Here is an 18,978-nt window from a genome sequence, read left to right on the forward strand (position 1 = left end):
CCTGCGGTCTTCACTGTTTTTCAAGCAGGGCCACTTTGGCCAAAAAAGCCCCTTTAATGTGAGAACCATTTCACCAGCGACCCCCGTGCTCCATGGTAGCAGTGCACCTGCATTTCTCACTGTGCGGACCTCCCCAGAGTACTGTGCTTTTCTCGGTGCTGGGAAGGCTGAACCTTTAAGAGACTCTGAACTTTAAGAGCTCCAGAAGGAAAGCAATGGTCAAGGACTGCACTTCCCAGTACTCTGGTCACGCCTTCCAAGACGGTGCAGGCTCCATTTCTCTTCAAGGAGCCCCTCGGCTCTGAGCAAAGCACAGCATTGCCTGGTGAGAATGGTCATCTCCACATGGTGCCAGGAGAACTGTGAAGAGTATTCAGCTTTTTTAAAAAAAATTGAACATTTTTTGACATTTTGTATTTTACATATATCTTTCTCCGTTTCCCCCCTCCTTTACCCCCACCCAAACCCTGAGCCCGACCTTCCCCCCCCCAAGCCAGCCTTTGTGCGCTGCGCTGGTTGCGGGGAGGTGGAAAAAGAAAGGAGGGATAGGGGGAAAGAGAGAAGAAGAAGAGGGGGAGCAGAAGGTGAGGGAGAGAAGAAGAGGAGATACACACCATTGCACCAATAAAAGTAAAGTGTGCTGTCAAGTCGATTTCGACTCCTAGCGCCCACAGAACCCTGTCGTTTTCTTTTGGTAGAATACAGGAGGGGCTTACTATTGCCTCCTCCTGCACAGTATGAGATGATGCCTTTCAGCATCTTCCTATATCACGGCTGCCCGATATAGTTCCACTGGGGATTCAAACCGGCAACCTTCTGCTTCTTAGTTAAGCATTTCCCCTCTGCGCCATTAGGTGGCTAGATGTGGGTAAATCAGAAAGGGTGTTTTGGGTTGTTTTTGTTTTTTAATTATTCTAAGAATAGTTCAATAAAGTTGCCCCAGATTTCTGACCATTTATCCAGTTTATTTACTTTTATGAGGGCCCATTTTTCATGTGCCGCTAACTCGAGCAAGTCACGCACCCATTCCTCCCTCCTAGGAGGAGTGGGAGGTTTCCATTGTCGAAGTTTTAACCTCTTGCCTACCAGTAAGCTTCTCCGTAGCCATTGTTTAGGACCTGATTTTAGTCCCCACTCGGTTGGGATATACCCCATTAAGATCCTTCAGTGCAAAGCATGAATCCATCACTAAATTAATATGCATAATTACCTTGCACTATGGGGCAATCCCAGAACATGCACATTAAGTTGGCATGGGGATTATTGCACCTACAGCAATTACTATTTGAGGCCATTTTTAATCGAGTATTCAGCTTTGGCCAAAGCTCCATGCAGTCCCAATACACAATTAGCCATGGAATCACACTTACAATGAAGAACACTGGACAAGACACTCCACATAAGTAAACAAGGAGGGTAAGGTTCACCAGAGAGGGAAGTGGGGACCCATGCCTCAAACAAGATTCCTAAACATCTGCCACCTATCCTGCAAGCAGTGTTCCCTCTAATTTTTATAAACAGTGAGCAGAAAGAGTTTTGTTCTGGGTAGCAGAATCAAGGCAGTGTGCAGACACAACTAAAACTAAACTAAACTAAACTAAACTAAAAACTAAACTCTCTCTCTCACACACACACACCAATTAATAATTATTGTGCCATGTGAAGTGCATTTTTTTTAACCTCCCCCCAGCCAGTGTTCTAATTTTTTTCATCTGTGTGGAATGAATTTTGTTCTGGGTGGCAGTATCAAGGCAGTGTGCGCTCGTGCATTCAGAGTGGGGCCCTCCTGAATCAGCCTGAGTGGGATCTAAAATTAACTGAGCGGACATCAGAAAACTTGTGAGTGCAGGCATGTGCGCACGCCTTAGAGGGAACACTGTCCCCAGCTCCGGTCTCTCTGGGGTGCCAGGGGGAGTTGTCTTGGCCTCCTGTCCAACTCTGGCTCCATCTGCCAGAAGTCTTCAAGATCTGCAGCCAGAACTGGAGGAGGAGGAGGAGGAGGCCTGGCGGGGTTGGGGGGGGGAGGAGGCAGCAGCAGTGACCCGTTCGGGGTGAAGGGGAAATAGGGCAATGTCTCCCAGCCAGGGAGAGGGGGGGGACACAGGGTGCCGGGCAGTTGGGCAGCAGAGGCAGACACAGCAGAGACTGCTGCATGGGGGCCTGATGTTGGTGCACGCACACCTTAGAGGGAACAGTGCCTGCAAGCACCAAGGCATTTTCAAAAGAAATATAAACTGGGTGCCCACTGTTTCCTCACAATGTGGCGGGGGTTTATCTCCTAAAACATGTCCAGCTGTAGCAGAATCCTTACAAAGAAAAAAATGAAGATAAAGAAAACCCGATATCTCTGTATATAAAGAAATAGACTACACCCCTGAAAAAGGTGAGGTGTTTTCTCTCTCTCTCTCTCTCTCTCTCTCTCTCTCTCTCTCTCTCTCTCTCACACACACACACACACACACACAAATGGGTGCTGGCCCTTTCAAGAACCACTAGAAGGAAAAGTGCCTGGCTATGTTCAGCAACTCCAGCCTGAAGTGTTGAGCCTTCTCTCCTGCCGTCGCCTCTCTCCTTATTTATTTACTTATTTATCATATTTTTATACCGCCTGATATGTAAATCTCTAGGCAGTGTACAAATCCTTCCAGACTCAGAATGGCTGCCTGCCTGATGAACTCAAGTGGAAACAGCCAAACACAGCTGGGTGTGATCCTCTCTAGAGCTTGCTTAAAAGGCCAGCACACCAGCAATTCCAACTGGCCAGCACACTGGAGGGGAGAAGAAGCAATGCCTGATGGCCCTACTGGGACACTGACACCACACATGAAGGAAGAGTGGGGAGCTCTGGACTTCCGGCCTGTTCAAAAAGGCACCACTGCGTGGGCAGCTGGCTGATGGTGGCGGGGGTGGCAGCCACCAAAAATGGAAGTCCTCAGACCCCTCAAAAGCTCTGGCTCCAGCCCTGGCTCCATTGGGCAGTTTATGTTCACTGAACACAAGACTTCCCAATGGTAGTTTCATCCCTGGTTTGGAGGCTTTCAGAAAAGCAGATGGTTTATAACTGTGATCTTCACTATTTTTCAGACGGGGGCCACTTTGAAAAAAAACCTGTGGCGTGAGAGTCACGTTTCCCACTGTGCTGATCTATGCACAGTACTATGCCTCTCTCAGTGTTGGGCAGGCCCTTTAAGAGAGACAGAGTCTTCTCAAGAACCGGGTGGGGAAAACGCTGGGAACTTCCCAGCACTCTGTGAACACTTTCCAATATGATGCAGGATCGCAAGATGGCTTCCTTTCTGTTAAAGGAGTCCCCTGCTGGGCAAAGCACAGCACTGCATGGTGGAATGGTCCTCTTCCTATGGTGTTACGGGGACCGCGCAGATTTCTTAGCTTTGGCTAAAGCTTCACACAGGCCCATTAAGTAATTAGTCAGGGAGCTGCACTTGGGGTTAATGAGGGCTGCCACTGGCCCCCAGGCCTTACAATGAAGAACACTGGTTTATAAAAAAATGTATATGTTACCGTGTAATATGTTGTTCTGCTGTTCTAGCTATACCATAAACAGTAAACACTTTTTTGTATTAGTTTAGTGATAACTACTGATATACTTAGTAGTTAGCCTACAGCTACTAATATTGCTTGAAATAAGGTGTTGTTTCATTTTAAATGTTAGCAAGAATTGGTATGTTTAAATATATTACAATTCATTTCATATTCACAATGTCTCCAATTATTGTTTCCATTTCATTACATGTATGTTATGTGTCTATATGTTATGTGTGTAACATAACATAAGAACAGCCCTGCTGGATCAGGCCCAAGGCCCATCAAGTCCAGCATCCTGTTTCTCACAGTGGCCCACCAGATGCCGCTGGAAGCCACAGACAGGAGTTGAGGGCGTGCCCTCTCTCCTGCCATTACTCCCCTGCAACTGGTAGTCAGAGGCATCCTGGCTTTGAGGCTGGAGGTGGCCCACAGCCCTCCGACTAGTAGCCTTCCAACTGTCACACAGGATGTAAGTCAAAGGAAAGGAACGTGGGGCCTCTCCCAGCCCTAGCTGACTCCACCCCCTCCAGGCAGCCACTAAGTAAACACTGGAGTTAGGTAACCCTAAGAACTCCTAGCCCTGTGATATCTTAACCCTAACAAGTAACCCTAACAAGTCTCTCTCTCACACACACACACACACACACACACACACACACACACACACACTAATACCTACCTCTTAAAGAGAAACAGCCCCTGCAAAACTCCCCTCTTCCTGTTAGTTTGTTTGAAGGGGGAAAGGCTAGATGTTTAGAAAGGCTTGCTCACCTTCTCAGCTGTGTCTGCTCTTCCCAGAGTAGCCTTCCAACTTCCCAGAGTAGCCTTCCAACGTCTAGATCATGTTTACTGGGTGTCCACTAGCTAGAACTGGGTGTCCATTTGGACACACAACTATTAGTTTAGAAATGTCCCTCTCCCCTGGAATATGGGGCAATTGTGTACTGACTTAGCAAGTCTCCCTTACGTAACAAATAGTATCCTGTGATTAGGCTGCAGGCTTTCCTAAGCCAGATTCCAAAGTACTGTGCAGGGAGATGACCCAGTCAACTTCTCTAGCCAAGTGGCTACAAACAACACATGCTGAATGCAAATCTGTGGCCAAGGAATACCACAGCACAGTCCTTTATAGCCAGGTTGCCCTTCATAGCCAAAAAAGCCCTGGTGGCACAGTGGTAAAACTGCTGCCCTGTAACCAGAAGGTTGCAAGTTTGATCCTGACCAGGAGCTCAAGGTTGACTCAGCCTTCCATCCTTCTGAGGTCGGTAAAATGAGTACCCAGAATGTTGGGGGCAATATGCTAAATCATTGTAAACCGCTTAGAGAGCTCTGGCTATAGAGCGGTATATAAATGTAAGTGCTATTGCTATTGCTATTGCTAAAAAAGGATAAAAACTGTATCCCAGAAGAGGTTTGGAAAGATAGTTGTGCATTTAGCTAGGAGCCTGTCAATACAGGATACCCTTGAATATTGCAGGGGTAACATTGCATAAAATTACTGCAATATTCAAAACTTAAATCTAACCTGAAAAATAGGGTTAGGTTCCTATTACTTTTAAAATCCCAGAACCGCAGATGAGAAGTAGTATGGGCTGCTCATTCAAAGGGTTGGAGATTTAAAAGTTAAAGGCATTAACTGGGCGAAAGAGAAACCACTTCTCAGCTTTGCCTAAAATCCAAACCAAAAATGCCCTCAAAAGTTCAAAACTCCCCCTGCCCAAAGATGTGGGTTTCACCTATTTCTTTCTCATGTAAAATTTCCCCTCATTTGCATAAAGTTTGCATTATTTCCCCCTTAAAATATTACTATAAATGTTTTCCTGATGCCCTAAATAGATTGTGATTTAATGTGGCATGTTATTTGACCTATTTATATAGGTTGTTTTTTTAAAAACGCCACAATATTAACTTCCCCTCACTGTATCTGAAAAGTTTTTCAAGTAGCCAAGTATACATTTTAGAAGTGGAAAATTTTCCATAGACAAATACATTATGGGGGAAAATCCATTTTAGAAAACCACTACACATCTTTCCCCCCAATAACTAAATTTATGTACCAGGAAGTTGTCCACAAAAGGTCAAAACCGTGAAAGCTAAACCCATGATATTCAAGAATCTTCTGTATTCATTGGTGGGAGTTCTTGAAGAGCAGCTGTCTCCAAGACTTTTTGTTAACCTCCCTTTTTTGTGTTTCACACTGACCCATAGAAAGAAATGCAGCTGATAGAGAACAGAAGCCTAATTGCATTTATTTGTTAAAAGCATTCATTTGGATTTTTCAGATGGCTCTTTCAGCTTGGGGCTTAGGTTGCTCAGGAGCCACTTCTGCACCCAGATAGGGATCCACACTGGCCTCAACATGCTTGGCTTTCTTGAGCTGGAGATGCAGTCCGGAGAGATGGCACTTCCATGCAATTTATTTTCTATGCATAGTGATACTTTTCAGAATTATAACTTAGGCCCCCATTTTGCAATTAGACAGAGAGACTAAAGAATTATATTGCCTTTAGAGTCTTATTAACTCAGAATGGAAAGGCCAGGGAATATTAGCATAAACCAGCAATTTCCCGAAACCGGTGTTTTATCTTTCTAAGTGATGCAAAACATACAGAACCAGGAAATGGTCCCCATGTGTGCATCATGCCAACTAGATAAGCCACTTCCTTATGCCATGCAGCAAATGGGAATACATTTTGCTGTCAGAAACAAACAAAAAATCTTCCCTTGATATATTCAAATGTGATTCAGAAATAGTGGGGAACTGTGTATACTCCACTCTGACAGGTTGGCATGGATGCAAGGTAAAACTAATATCACCCCTTGGATCATTCGTTTATGTCAATAGCTTAAAAGATTATTTAAGCAAGGACCAGAGAATATATTCCATAATACCGTTCAATGACAAAATAAGCAAGGGCCTTTATTAACCATTAATAAATGCATCCCTAGGCCCTCTTATTTCAATATTTTCAAATCAGAAGCACAGAGGCAACAATTATTTAAATAAAGCAGACATGAAGAAGGATAGAAGACCTGAAGAATTAATTTGGTCATCTGATGGAAAGAGGGTGTGTGTGTGTGTGTGTGTGTGTGTGTGTGTGTGTGTGTGAGAGAGAGAGAGAGAGAGAGAGAGAGAGAGAGAGATGACCCAGCTTTTAAGACTCATTGATTTCAATGGGAGAGAGATAGGGAAAGGGATTTAAAAGGGTTCAACCTAGGTTGATGTTCTTCACTTTAAGGCCCAGGAACCAGTGACAGCTCCTATCAACCCCAAGTGCAGCTTCCTAATTGTTTGTTAGCTGTGTGAAGCTGTGGCTGAAGCTGAATACTCTGCATTGTCCCCCTGGCACCATGTGGAGACGACCATTCTCACTGCACAGTGCTGAGCTTTGACCAGGGGTTGGGTGGGGCTGCTGGGAAGTGAAGACCTTCTCAGAGTTTTATCTGCAGAGCTCCTAAGAAATGGCTCTGTCTGTCTTAAAGGGCCCTCCCAGCACAGTCCTGTATGGCAGTCAACATAATAGGAGATGTAAAGATTTTTTTGCTGAAGTGGCCCCTGCTTGAAGAAATAGTAAAGATAATTGGCCCAAGCTAATTATAGTCACACAGTATTCCTATTTATTAGGGATGTGCAGCATGGTTTGCAGTTAGAACATTCCATCCGTGAACTGGGCCGTTTCGAGTATTCTGAACTCAGAAGAGAATTCCTTTTGAATGAAGGGCCTTTTCCGAGCTCAGAATGGAACGGCCCTGTTCTGAGCTCGGAACACTCAAAACGTACTAAGCGCCATTTTGAACTCCAAAATGGCACGTTTCTGGCCTCTGCACTCGCATGGCAGCCATTTGCATGGTCAGCACCACCATGCAAATGGCTGCCACGCGTGCGCAGAGGCCAGAAGCACGCCATTTTGGAGTCCAAAATGGCGCTCAGAACATTTCACATGTTCCGAGCTTGGAACGGAATGCAGATGCCATTCCATATATATCCCTACTATTTATGTAATATGTGGTTTGGACCCATGGGAGAGTGCTGGCAAGCCCTAACACTACACAGATGTGCTTTGTAGCCCCCTCACTTACTAAAAGTACAGTGTTTATCTGAAGTGAAACACTACACTTGTCCCCCCACTGATCACAAGTATAACACTTATCTCTTCAGACACACTGTACTCATGGTTGGGGGAAGGTAGGGGAACTTGCCTTCACAGTACTGTCAGTGTTGTACGTGGGTACAGCACCATGCTTTTCATAACACATGACTAAGGCTAATATCATTCATATATATATATATATGCAAGAAATCATTGTAGCAAACATTTACCTTACCGTATTTTTAAAATTAGGAGAGAGACTTTCTTGCCAGTTTTGGAAGATTCTTGGAGACATTTGGAGGAGGGGTACAAAAATAATGCTAAGTACAGAACTGATCATTTTGAAAATTTTCTTTAACTCATTATATATCATGTCCCAAAAGGCCTTAGCCTTCCTACAAGACCACCACATATGAAAAAAAGTTCCTTCAAAATGACATTTCCTAAGAAGCCAGAATCCTTCCTGCTGGGAATAACGCAAGGAGTGTTTTCTACAACCAACTTAACATTCTTTATGTACGCTACCACGGCGGCCAGAATAATATATGCGCAGAAATGGAAGAGTAATGAACTACCCTCAAAAGAAGATTGGCTGATAAAAATTTTGGAATATGCGGAGATGGTAAAACTTACAGTACTGATAAGAGACCAAAATTTGGAATGCTTTAAAGAAGATTGGAAACCATTCTTATTATACTTAAAGAACTATTTTCCTAATATTGATTTTACAACAGGGTTTGAAATTTAGTAATATAGCAGGTTGGGTAGATCAAAATCAAGTTTGTAAGGTTTAAGATATATGTTTTGAATTATTATTATAGCAAGGGTTAATTCTATAGTTGGTGATTCACGAGGAGGTGTGAGCGGGAAGTCAATATTTGTTTAATGTGATGTGAATGTTAAGATATTGTTAAAATCAATAAAAAATTTAAACATAAAAAAAAGTACAGAACTGGTCTAAGAGCATCACCCCATCGTATCAGGTTAGAGAAGATTTTTAACTGGCCAAAATGCAAATGCCGCAGAAGTGACTGTTCTAAGGCAGACGTCAGATCTATCTGCACCACAGTCCAAAACATAGTTCATTAAACATATGTGAGCAAACTGATTTCATTTGAACATGTTGAACTGTGCGTGTTGGATTCATGGCCAGAGATGTGGGGTTTCTAGAAAATTCTTAGCTGAAACATTTCCTGGAAAATTGCCCCATGCAATATTTCCTCATTGGTATAAAATCTGCATTATTTTCCACTTGGAAAGTTTCACTATGCTGATTTTTCTGGCGCTTTAAACAGATTGTAATCTGATTTGGCTTGTTCAGGCTAGTCTCTAGACCCCAAACTAGTCCAGAAACTAGCAAGATTAGTCTGAGAGCCAGATTCCAAGCTAGCAGCTGTTGCACAAACCCCTGTGCTAGTTGATTGCTCTTAAGAATACCTTCCTGCCTCCTTCCCCATTTCCAGTTAAACACTACAGCAACAAGCCTATTATGGGGGTAATTGCCTTCTGGCCAAGTCCTATTTGTTTTACACACACCCATGCCCAATGTAGAGTCCCACATGAAAGATTTGTGATACAAGTTAAGTTGGGCATGGGCCCATTTCATGGGATGTGTGCACACAGAACTCCCATTTATTCACAAAGATGGGCTTTGTTTTGCAGTGTCTTTGTTTCAAATCAGACAAGACAAAGCACTTCTTTATACAAGGATTAATCAGTTTATGGAATTCACTGCCAGAAGGTGTGGTGATGGCCACTAGCTTACATGACTTTTTAAAGGGATTAAACTAATTCATAGAAGACTGGTCTATCAATGGCTATTCATCAAAACGGCTATATGGAAGCAGTGACCTGCATCCAGACTTGTGCTAGAGCTTGTTCTTACAACCAAACAGGAGGAATTGGAAAGAAGGCAGGATCCTACCTACTTCCTCCCAGATGACCAGAGCCTGCTTTGGGCTCTGCTGCTCACACATCCATATGACTGGAACTGCGTCCCATAATTTGGAACTATGTCCTCCAGCGATACCACAATGCATTGCGGAAGCAGCAAAGAGGCAGCCCTCAGAATTACAACAGCTCTGCTCTCCCTGGCCACTCTTTCTACTCGACTCTATGATAAAGATGACCACTGGCAGCCCAGGAGCAGTTTAAATCATGCCAGTGCGGCCAATGACCAAAATAAAAGGTAGAACAGGCTCTCTTCATGTCCTAACTCATTTTTAGCCAGGGTAGTGAGTCTGGGCTATCCAGGGACAGAGCTGCTGGGTCAGGAGGACTCTCACTGCTGCAGATGACCAGGCATTCCTGGGTTAACCCTCTTCTACCCAGGAACCTTTGGTCATGAGAACAGTTCCCTAGTGTAATGCTATGCATTAATGCAAAGATGTAGCACCAGGAAAGGAATGTCTGTTTCAGACTAGTCTTTGAACTAGTGGAAGACATTAACAAGTTGCACATTGGGTTGCACAACGCATTGTACGGCAGATTGTGCAACACTGTATATGTCCCAGAGAAGGACACGCAACATCAGGGAGCACTACAACTTTATGCATCTTCTAAAATTTCTTAAGTGTAAATCTAATAAAGTGTATTAAGTGTATAAATCTAATAAATAAATAAATAAATAAAAAGTGTGTACCGCTTCGCTCGTTGCACTAGCACAATACGAGTCTGGATGTCAGCCAATATAATTCCGAGAACTGGTTGCTGGGAAGCAACATCTTGCCATGTTACCCCTGCTAACTTGGCAAAGAGGCACCTTTTAATGTGGAGATTCTCTTTATTTAGCAGGGGGAGAGTAACTGGTCCTATCCACCCCCAGCACAGTACCTCCAGTGACTGTTGCTGGTGTCTATCTTGTGTTTCTTTTTAGATTGTGAGACCTTTGGGGACAGGGATCCATCTTATTTATTTGTTATTTCTCTGTGTAAACCGCCCTGAGCCATTTTTGGAAGAGTGGTATAGACAAATCAATCAAACAAACAAACAAGCAAGCAAGCAAACAAACAAAACAAACAAACATCAGGAGAGGGCTATTACCTTGGGGAAGCCCTCAGACAGAGGGCATGGAGGATGAGAAGCAGAATGCTGAATTGCAAGGACCTTTCATCTGAGGATGCTGCAGGGCTCTTCTTGTTTATGTTTTAGTTTGCTCACTTTAGAATTCAGTGAATATTGGGCAGTGGAATGAAGCCAACTTTCTTACTTAAATCTGCTCTGATGGATATTTTTCATTATTAGAAAGCACGTTACTTATTCTCTTTACTTGTTAAAAGATTTATCATTTTTTAAGGAGACCATTTCATAATAAACTAATCATTGTTGCCCATAATTAGGTTAGGATGATGGTCGCATTTGGGACTTGACCAGAAGTCTAACAGCAGCTCAGTGGTTTACAGTGGACAGTTTGTCAAATCTTTTGATTTCGTTCTTCTGTTGTCAAAACAAAACCGCTTAAGGCAATACTTAGGTGCATAAGAGACAGAAGTTTTATTAACAGAAACAAGTCTCAAGGAAGTCAATTCCTGGAAAACCACTTAGAAGAAATATCTGGTCCATGTTTCTATTGAAGAATTTCAGGACTGTAAAGCAATGAGGGATATACATCTATTGGCATCAACAGAGAAACCACCAAACAAGGCAGTCCAAAGAAATTAGTTCAGAGCCAGAGCAAGTAATAACAAACTTTATATAGGAAGTGGCTTAGATCTACCTGTTCTGGGTGAGGCTACACTCCCCCAGAAAGAGCAGGTATGTAGACTGGGAGTACTACTGAACCCAAACCTCTTCTTGGTTTCTCAGGTTGAGACAGTGGTCAGGAGGGCTTTCTATTAGCTTTGGCCAATGCACCAGCTATGTCCATTTCTGGAGATAAATGACCTTAAAACAGTGGTGCATATGCTGGTAACATCCAGACTTGACTATGCTGGGCTGCCTTTGTACATTGCCTGGGAATTGTAGCTGGTACAGGTTACCTGAAGAAACCATACTACACCCATTTTAAAAGAATTTCACTGGCTGCCAGTAGGTTTCTGGGTGAAATACAAAGCGCTTGTTATTACCTATAAAATCTTGAATCGCTTGGGACCAAGGTATTTAAGAGAATGCCTTCTTCTTTATGAACCCCACTGCCTATTAAGATCACCAGACACTGGTTGCCCCGACCTTTACAATGTATTTCTTAACCAAATTAAGAGTCTCACCTTCTCTGGATGTTTTTAAGAAAAAAAAATCTGAAAATATATCTGTTTAACCAGGGTTTTAATCTAGAGTTTTAAGTTCTAGAGTTTTTATCTATTTTTTAAATTGTTTTGAATTGTGGTAATGTTTTAATAATTGTGCTTTAGACTGTATGCCACCCAGAGATTTGCATATGGGGTGGTATAGAAATATGCCTAAATAAATAATTAAAAATAAAATATATTCTTAAGGGGGAAAGTCAAAATAGACAGAGGACGAACCACAACAAGCCTCTCAGACAGCAATCCTAACCATCACCCTGTTCACACATTATGTATAACACACAATCTGTGTACAACGCATACACCTACAAATCCTTATACAAGTACAGTTATTCACACACTATGTTCAATGCAAATACAGTAGCACGCTTCCTATCTTAATCCTACATTTGAGGGGGCCTGCATCCAGGTTCACTTTTAAGATGAATGCATGTACACAAAACAGGTACATGTGTACAGTGTAGTGTCTGAATAGGGCTTATGTATGTTGAGAACTGAGATGGAGAGCTGCAGTAAAGAAGCCATTTCTTCTGGAATGATTCCAGTGGCTTTAATAAGACTACTTGGAATTAAGTGATTGAACCATTCATTACACTTGTATTTTGCCTTCCTTCCACTCCGATGGAACTCAAGGTGGCATACTGGGGGTTCCCAAGTAGTCTTCTATCCAAGCAATCAGCCAGACCTGATGTGCCAAGCTTCAGCAAGGGTTCTACACCATGAGCCTTCAGACCATGCCCTGAATTAATGATAAATGTTAAGATGAGGTTCAATGACTACTTAAATGGTGTGATTCTACTCAGTGAGACTAGAACTGCAATCCTCAACACATTTACTAGGACATGAACCCCAGAGAAGGCAGTGGAACCTTCTCCCAGATAAACATACATAGGAGCCTGTTGAGCATCAACGATGGGGGATGAATGAAGAGCTTCTTTCATAACTTAGCCCTTCCAAACTTCATCTTTCTTCCGTTGTGGATTTGTTACTTATTATGCAGAACCCTGAAGAAGACTCTAACCCTAGTCAGACCCTGCAATGCATGTAGAATCATAGAATTTTAGAGAATGCTAAGAACCTTGGTGGTCTTCTAATCCAACCCTGAGCTCAGTGCATTAAACTGCTGCTGCATCTCTGACAGATAGTCACTCAGCCTCTGTTTGAAAAACTCCAGCGAAGGAGGGTCCACCACTGTGCAAGGCAGACTGTTCCACTGTCAACTCTTCTTATACTTAGGAAATTCCTCCCAATGTCTTGCCTAAATCTGCTTCCCTGTAATTTCAACTTTGGTTCTAATCCTACCCGCAGGAACCACAGAAAACACGTCCACTGCTTCTTCTATACCCTTCAGATATTTGAAGATGGCTATCATATCCGAGTCTTCTCTTCTCCAGGCTCCTTTAACCATTTTTCATAGGACTTGATTTCCAGACACTTCACCATTGCTGCGCTCTCATTACTTAACAAAGGCTAGAAACAATGCATTTCTCAGAAAAATGGCTTCTGAATGCCACATTCTATATTTTCTTTACAGAATTGCTGCATGCACCCAGTCCTGACTTTACACCTGGCAAGTCTTGGCTGTTTTAACACTTATGTTGTGGTTATTCTGTATACATGTACACATTATTGCGTGAATAACTGTATGCATTCATTTTAAACGTGAACCTTGGTATATGCCCATTCAAATACAGGTTACAGATAAGAAGTGTACTACTGTATGTGCATTGAACAGAGTCTGTGAATAACAACTGTACACATGCAGAGATCTGTATGTATGTACACTATACATAGAAACCCTACTCACACATTATATTTAATGCATGTACATTCTGTGTATGTACACTCAGTGCACATCTATTCTGATCAAATGTTTGGCCCCATAAGGCTACGTTCTACTAAAACTGAAAAAAGATCAGGAGAAATTTTCCCACATTTGCATGCAATGGTTTACTTTGAAACCTCCCTCAAAAGAAACCTGTAGAGGGTCAACATTAAATGGGAATTCTTGAGAAACTGCTAGATTCCAGCAATGCGGTTGTTCAGTGCTGGCAGTTTTATAGAGGAAGTGAATTCAGTGAGCCCAATTTCACTGGGATGCCTGAAGTTGCAAAAATGTTATTGCCTACATCTGACATAAAGTATACACACGATTTGCTCCAGCATGCTTGTTGCTTTGACATTTTTCACTGCAATCAGATTCTGAGATTATCTTCTCGAACTGCGTCAGTCAATTGAACTGAAGGATGAGTCAGCTCACCACTTTGCCTGCTGCCCTTGGGACCATCACAGGACTCCATGTGCTGTTTGCAGTGGCATCACTCAAGGATGCACAGCAGCTGTGGCAGGGGGTGGGGCGGCAGCCTCCATAAGCAGCAAAGGCATGGGGCACAGCTACTGCCAGGAAAGAAACTCAGCAGACCCAATGAAGAGACTCAGATGGCCTGTGATGGAACCCATGTTAATAAAGCATTCTTTGTTATGGTCCACAACCAGCATATAAACAAAATACAAGAAGACAGCCCACACATTTACAATACAGTGAAATGCAAATATGCTATTCAACAGCTCTTACAGCATGGGTGACCCCTATGACTAATCGTTCTCCCTATGATTAATTGTAAGGTTGGACCAATTGTAAGGTTTGTCCCCTAATAAAGGAGGATGTGTTCCACCGCTTCAACCATTCCCATTTGACAGGGACAGAAATGTTTGGCCTAAGGTAACTGTGCAAATCTCCCCTCCATTACAGCTGAAGGCTGTGCTCCAAAGTGGGCCAAAGCTCTCCGATTCTTAGAAATTACAAGACTAGAAAGATATTCTGCTGGACTAAAAATGCTATTGTGGTTCCCAACCACCAGGCAACATAAATAAAGAATAACAACCACCCTTTTAATTTGGGGATTGAGAGCTTGCTTGCCTTTGCTACTCCATCTTTGGCGCTGGTTATGGCCCAGAATTAGTCTCTCACTCTCACCCTTCTACACACACACACACCTCTCTATCTTGCCTCTTCATCCTCTCAAGAACAATGACAAAAAACCCTGATGCATATATATTTATGTTTCCCAGGAATAATGTGGCATGCCATACTTTGCTCAAAAAGCTTCATGCTTTGAATCAAAAGATTCAGCCATCCTAAAGTTGGCCAACATAACCTCTAGCCCTGGTGCATACTTTAATGTGTGTATTGTGGTGCAAAAGGTGGCAACCATATCCACAGTAGATCAGACATCTGCCATATCATGAACCTATGTACATATGGCATTCATTATTGTAAATATAACATCCTCTATAAAATTAAGGTAGCACTTCTTAAATTTTTCACGGATACTTGCTACTTAGAAGATTAAGAAACACTGCACTAGATGGCACATGGACGTCTCTTCAGGGTTTTCCTATTAACACCTACAGATCCTCTGTGTCCTATGTGGAAATGAATATCCCAACAGCACCACAGTCTCTTACATGTGTGATCGTTACTCATACAAGATAAAGGGTGATATTCAGCTTTCTCGGAAGGTAAGAGCCCTGTTGGGTATGACAAGGATAACCCTAAGCCAACATCCTGTCTCCCAAGGTGGTCAATCAGAAGCCATAGGGCATGAAGACAACAACGGCTCTCTCACATTATACGCTCCCCAGCAACAGCTATATTGCCTATGAATCTGGAAGTTCCATTTAGCCATCGTGACTAACAGCCATTGATAAGACAGACCTATGTCCTCTGACAAGACCTACGTCCTCTGATGGGGCCACAGCTCAGTGATAGAGCATCTCCTTTGCATGAAGAAAGTCCCAGGCTCAGTCCCTGGGAATAAAGGTTGGGCTGAGAGAGACCCCTGCCTGAAACCTTGGAGAGCGGCTGCCAGTCAGTGTAGACAGTACTAAGCCAGATGGACCAAGGGTCTGACCGTATAAGGCAGCTTTTAATGTTCCTAATTGGTCCAATTAAATTTCTATACTGAATCTACATTCTGGACCGTTTTTTACAAAATTCCTATTTCAAATGCAGAAAAAGGAAGCAGCACTTTTTAGTGACACTTGTGTAAACGGTCCTCAGACTTCAGCAGTGCAAATGGGATGTCCGAATAGCCCAAGGCATGGTCTGAGGCAAGCATTCTCAACTCCACTTGTGAGCTTGTCTGTAGTAAACAGGACACCCAGCACCACACAGATCTCCTCCCCAGAAATCTCCTTTCCACTGCCATTTTTGAGAAGCTAAGAAACAGCAAGACTCCTTTCTGGGCAGGAGGAGAGGGCTCCTCCCACTGTTTCTTACCATCTCCATATCCCGGTGCAAATAACAGAAGACCCGCTTCTCTCCCAAGCCCTCTGCCAGTGTGCCAGAAGAGGATCTGAGGAAAGAGAGGAGATTGGTGGCCACCAAAAATAACGGCTGGTTAAAGAACTAAGCTTCAGTTTGTGGATCCCCCTTGTCTGGGGACACATGATGCAGCCACCTTGCTGAAGCTAAGCAGGACTCTTATCTAGTTAGTATCTGGATTAGGGATGTGCACAGAACCGGCGGGGGCCAGTTCGAAGGCAGGGGGGCTAACTTTAAGGGTGGGGGAGGGTCACTTACCCCCGCCACATTTCTCCCGCCGGCGCTCTCTTTGGAGTAGCAAACCAGTCCGGCGGGCCAGGAGAGTACCTCCCTGCCACCTCTCCTTGGACTGGAAGTAACCCGCATGCATGCGCACCGACATGCACAGGCACATGGGTTACTTCCGGTCAGAGGAGAGGATGGGGTGGCAGGGTGGTATGCTGCCACCCCACCGGACCAGTTTTACAGAGCGCGCCAGTGGGGGAAACGTGTGTGTGTGTGTGTGAGCCTCCCCCACCCTTAAAGTTAGCCCCCCTGCCTTCGAACTGCCTGAAACGCCGGGTGTTTGAACCTGTTCAGAGGCCTGTAAAAGGGCTTCCAAACAGGTCCGTGTACATCCCTAGTCTCTGGATGGGAACACTGAGTATGCTGCCTTGAGTTCCATAATGAAAGGAAGACAGGATAAAATGTAATAAATAATTACAAAATAATGTCTGAAGGCATCTGTTCTGCACATTCAACTTAAAAAAAAAATTATAAGCAAACCAACCTGTGGAGCTCACTGCTGAGTGTAATGGACTTCACTATTGGGCTGTTTTCAAAGCCAATCCACTGAAGTTAAACGTGTTAAGAGATTGACCCATTCAGATAGTATCAAAACTTGTTATATTGTGACAGAGTTTGTCAAGGGATGGGAGAGCCTTTTCAAAAGGCGGGGGGAGGGGGAATCCAAAACAGAACGCAAGTGTTGAGCGATTGTTTTTTCACAGGTTTGATGGGGAACAGAACTGATGTCAATGGAAGGAGGCAAGACTGACTAGGAAGCCTGATCATAGTTCGTGAAATGGCAACTTTAGATATTCAGGAAAAGACAAAATAAGGATGATGCAGGTATGGCGTTTCTAACTTTTCCTAAACCACTATCCCATCAGGAATACAAAAGGGAAAACAACATGGTGTGCTTGAATGCACTTTAGGAAGAGAACTTTGAATTTTGCAATGCCCTACCAACCTTCTAATTCTGCTATCAGAAAAAGAAAAAAATATAGTAGGGAGTCTGTGGGTGGGGAAAGTTAAAAAGGCATTGATTCTCAGCGTTCACTCCCATTGACATGTAATCCGGTGTGGATGAATAAAGTCTCCCACATAGGAATATATGAAGGTGTGCATGGACTCTGCCCTACTAAAAGGAAAGCGGAGGTGCTTTTTCCAGCCATGAGACCTGTAGGTACACTATCATCATGGCACATGCATGCATTTCAAAGCACTTGTATATGTACATCCCAGCACTTGATATCCACAGTGAAATGCACATGCAGCATCAAAGCAGTATGAAGTGTCTTTCTTTCTTTACACAGGAACCCTTTGTTGAGGGGGAGTGTCAAAAATGAGACCATTCTTGAGAGGTGCCCAAGGGTGTGTGAGAGAGAATGAATCTCGCCACTTACCTATCGTGGAAACCACGGTGCCCACGAAATAAAAAGCTCCCGGGAAATCCCAGCGAGATCGCATGTCATTCATCCGGACGCCGGCCACGTAGGCGACCTCGTACTCCCACAGGAAGTCCCGCAGCTCCCCGGGGCTCAGGTTGTACCTCTGGGAGAAGTTGTCAAAGCGGGCCTGCCACTTCTCCTGGGCTTCCCGCTCCGTGGGCTGCTCGATGGCGGAGAAGACGGCAGCCCCGCACAGCATGTACAAGATGATCAGGACGGCCAGGAGGAGGAAGCGGGCGTTATCCTCGTTGAAGGCGGCCAGGCTGGGCGAGCAGCAGCAGAACCCGCGGCACGCCATCCCTCTCTCCCCGCCGGCGCCGACTGCGCGCCCGACCCGAGCGCCCCTCAACGTCTGAACATCCTCGCTCGCTTGTCCCAACACGGATCACATTCCAGGCGGGCCGCGGCGGGTCTCCTTCGCCCGGTGGCAGGCGGCCGCTCTATCCATGGCAGAGCGCAAAGCCGGGCTGAGAACTCCTGGCGACAGCGGCTGGGCTTGCGGGAAAGGAGGCGAGAGCTGCCGACCCCCCTGCTCCAAAGAGGATCGCCCAAGTTAAAGCTGCCCTCGAAACCGGGATGGGGCAGGAGGAGGGCATCGCAGCAGGGCCGGCGAAGGCTGCAAGCTGAAAGACGCTTACACGGGAGCAAGCCCCGCTTGATGCATTGGCACTTGCTTCCGAGTAAGCCTGCTTAGGATCGGGAAGTGGATGTCCTCAGTATCCCGCCAGAGAAACTAGTTTCAGAGATTTCCTTCCCGTCTTCGGGCGAAACCACGCTCCATATGGCCAAGTCGATTTTGCCCTGATCCTGCACGTGGGTGGCTGGGCTTTCCCGGGCTTGATTTGAAGCGCGACTCAGCAGAGTTCAACCCTAAAACATGCAGGCTCGGCTGCGGGTCCCTCTTTCGACGGGAAGCCGTGCCACATGAGAAATCATTAAAAAGCAAAAAAGGAAGATGCTTCTAACCATGTGCAGAGTACATCTCACTCAGAGCACAGCCCCGAAATCACATGAACTCGGGGTTACAGAGCAGAGCTTTTCTAGGCTGTCTTCGAGGC

The 18,978-nt window shown here is 44.4% G+C and overlaps 1 protein-coding gene across 1 annotated transcript in view; it reads right to left on the minus strand.

Annotated features, from left to right (window-relative positions):
* Positions 1 to 18,218, minus strand: part of KCNK13 (potassium two pore domain channel subfamily K member 13) — a 110,211-nt gene extending 91,993 nt beyond the window's left edge. Inside the window, exon 1 of the mRNA XM_053286118.1 lies at positions 17,876 to 18,218. Coding sequence (XP_053142093.1) covers positions 17,876 to 18,218 — 343 coding nt within the window. The remainder of the gene's footprint in view (positions 1 to 17,875) is intronic.
* Positions 18,219 to 18,978: the final 760 nt, after the last annotated feature.

Source organism: Hemicordylus capensis, chromosome 1 (assembly GCF_027244095.1).
Source record: "Hemicordylus capensis ecotype Gifberg chromosome 1, rHemCap1.1.pri, whole genome shotgun sequence".
NCBI lineage: Eukaryota > Metazoa > Chordata > Lepidosauria > Squamata > Cordylidae > Hemicordylus > Hemicordylus capensis.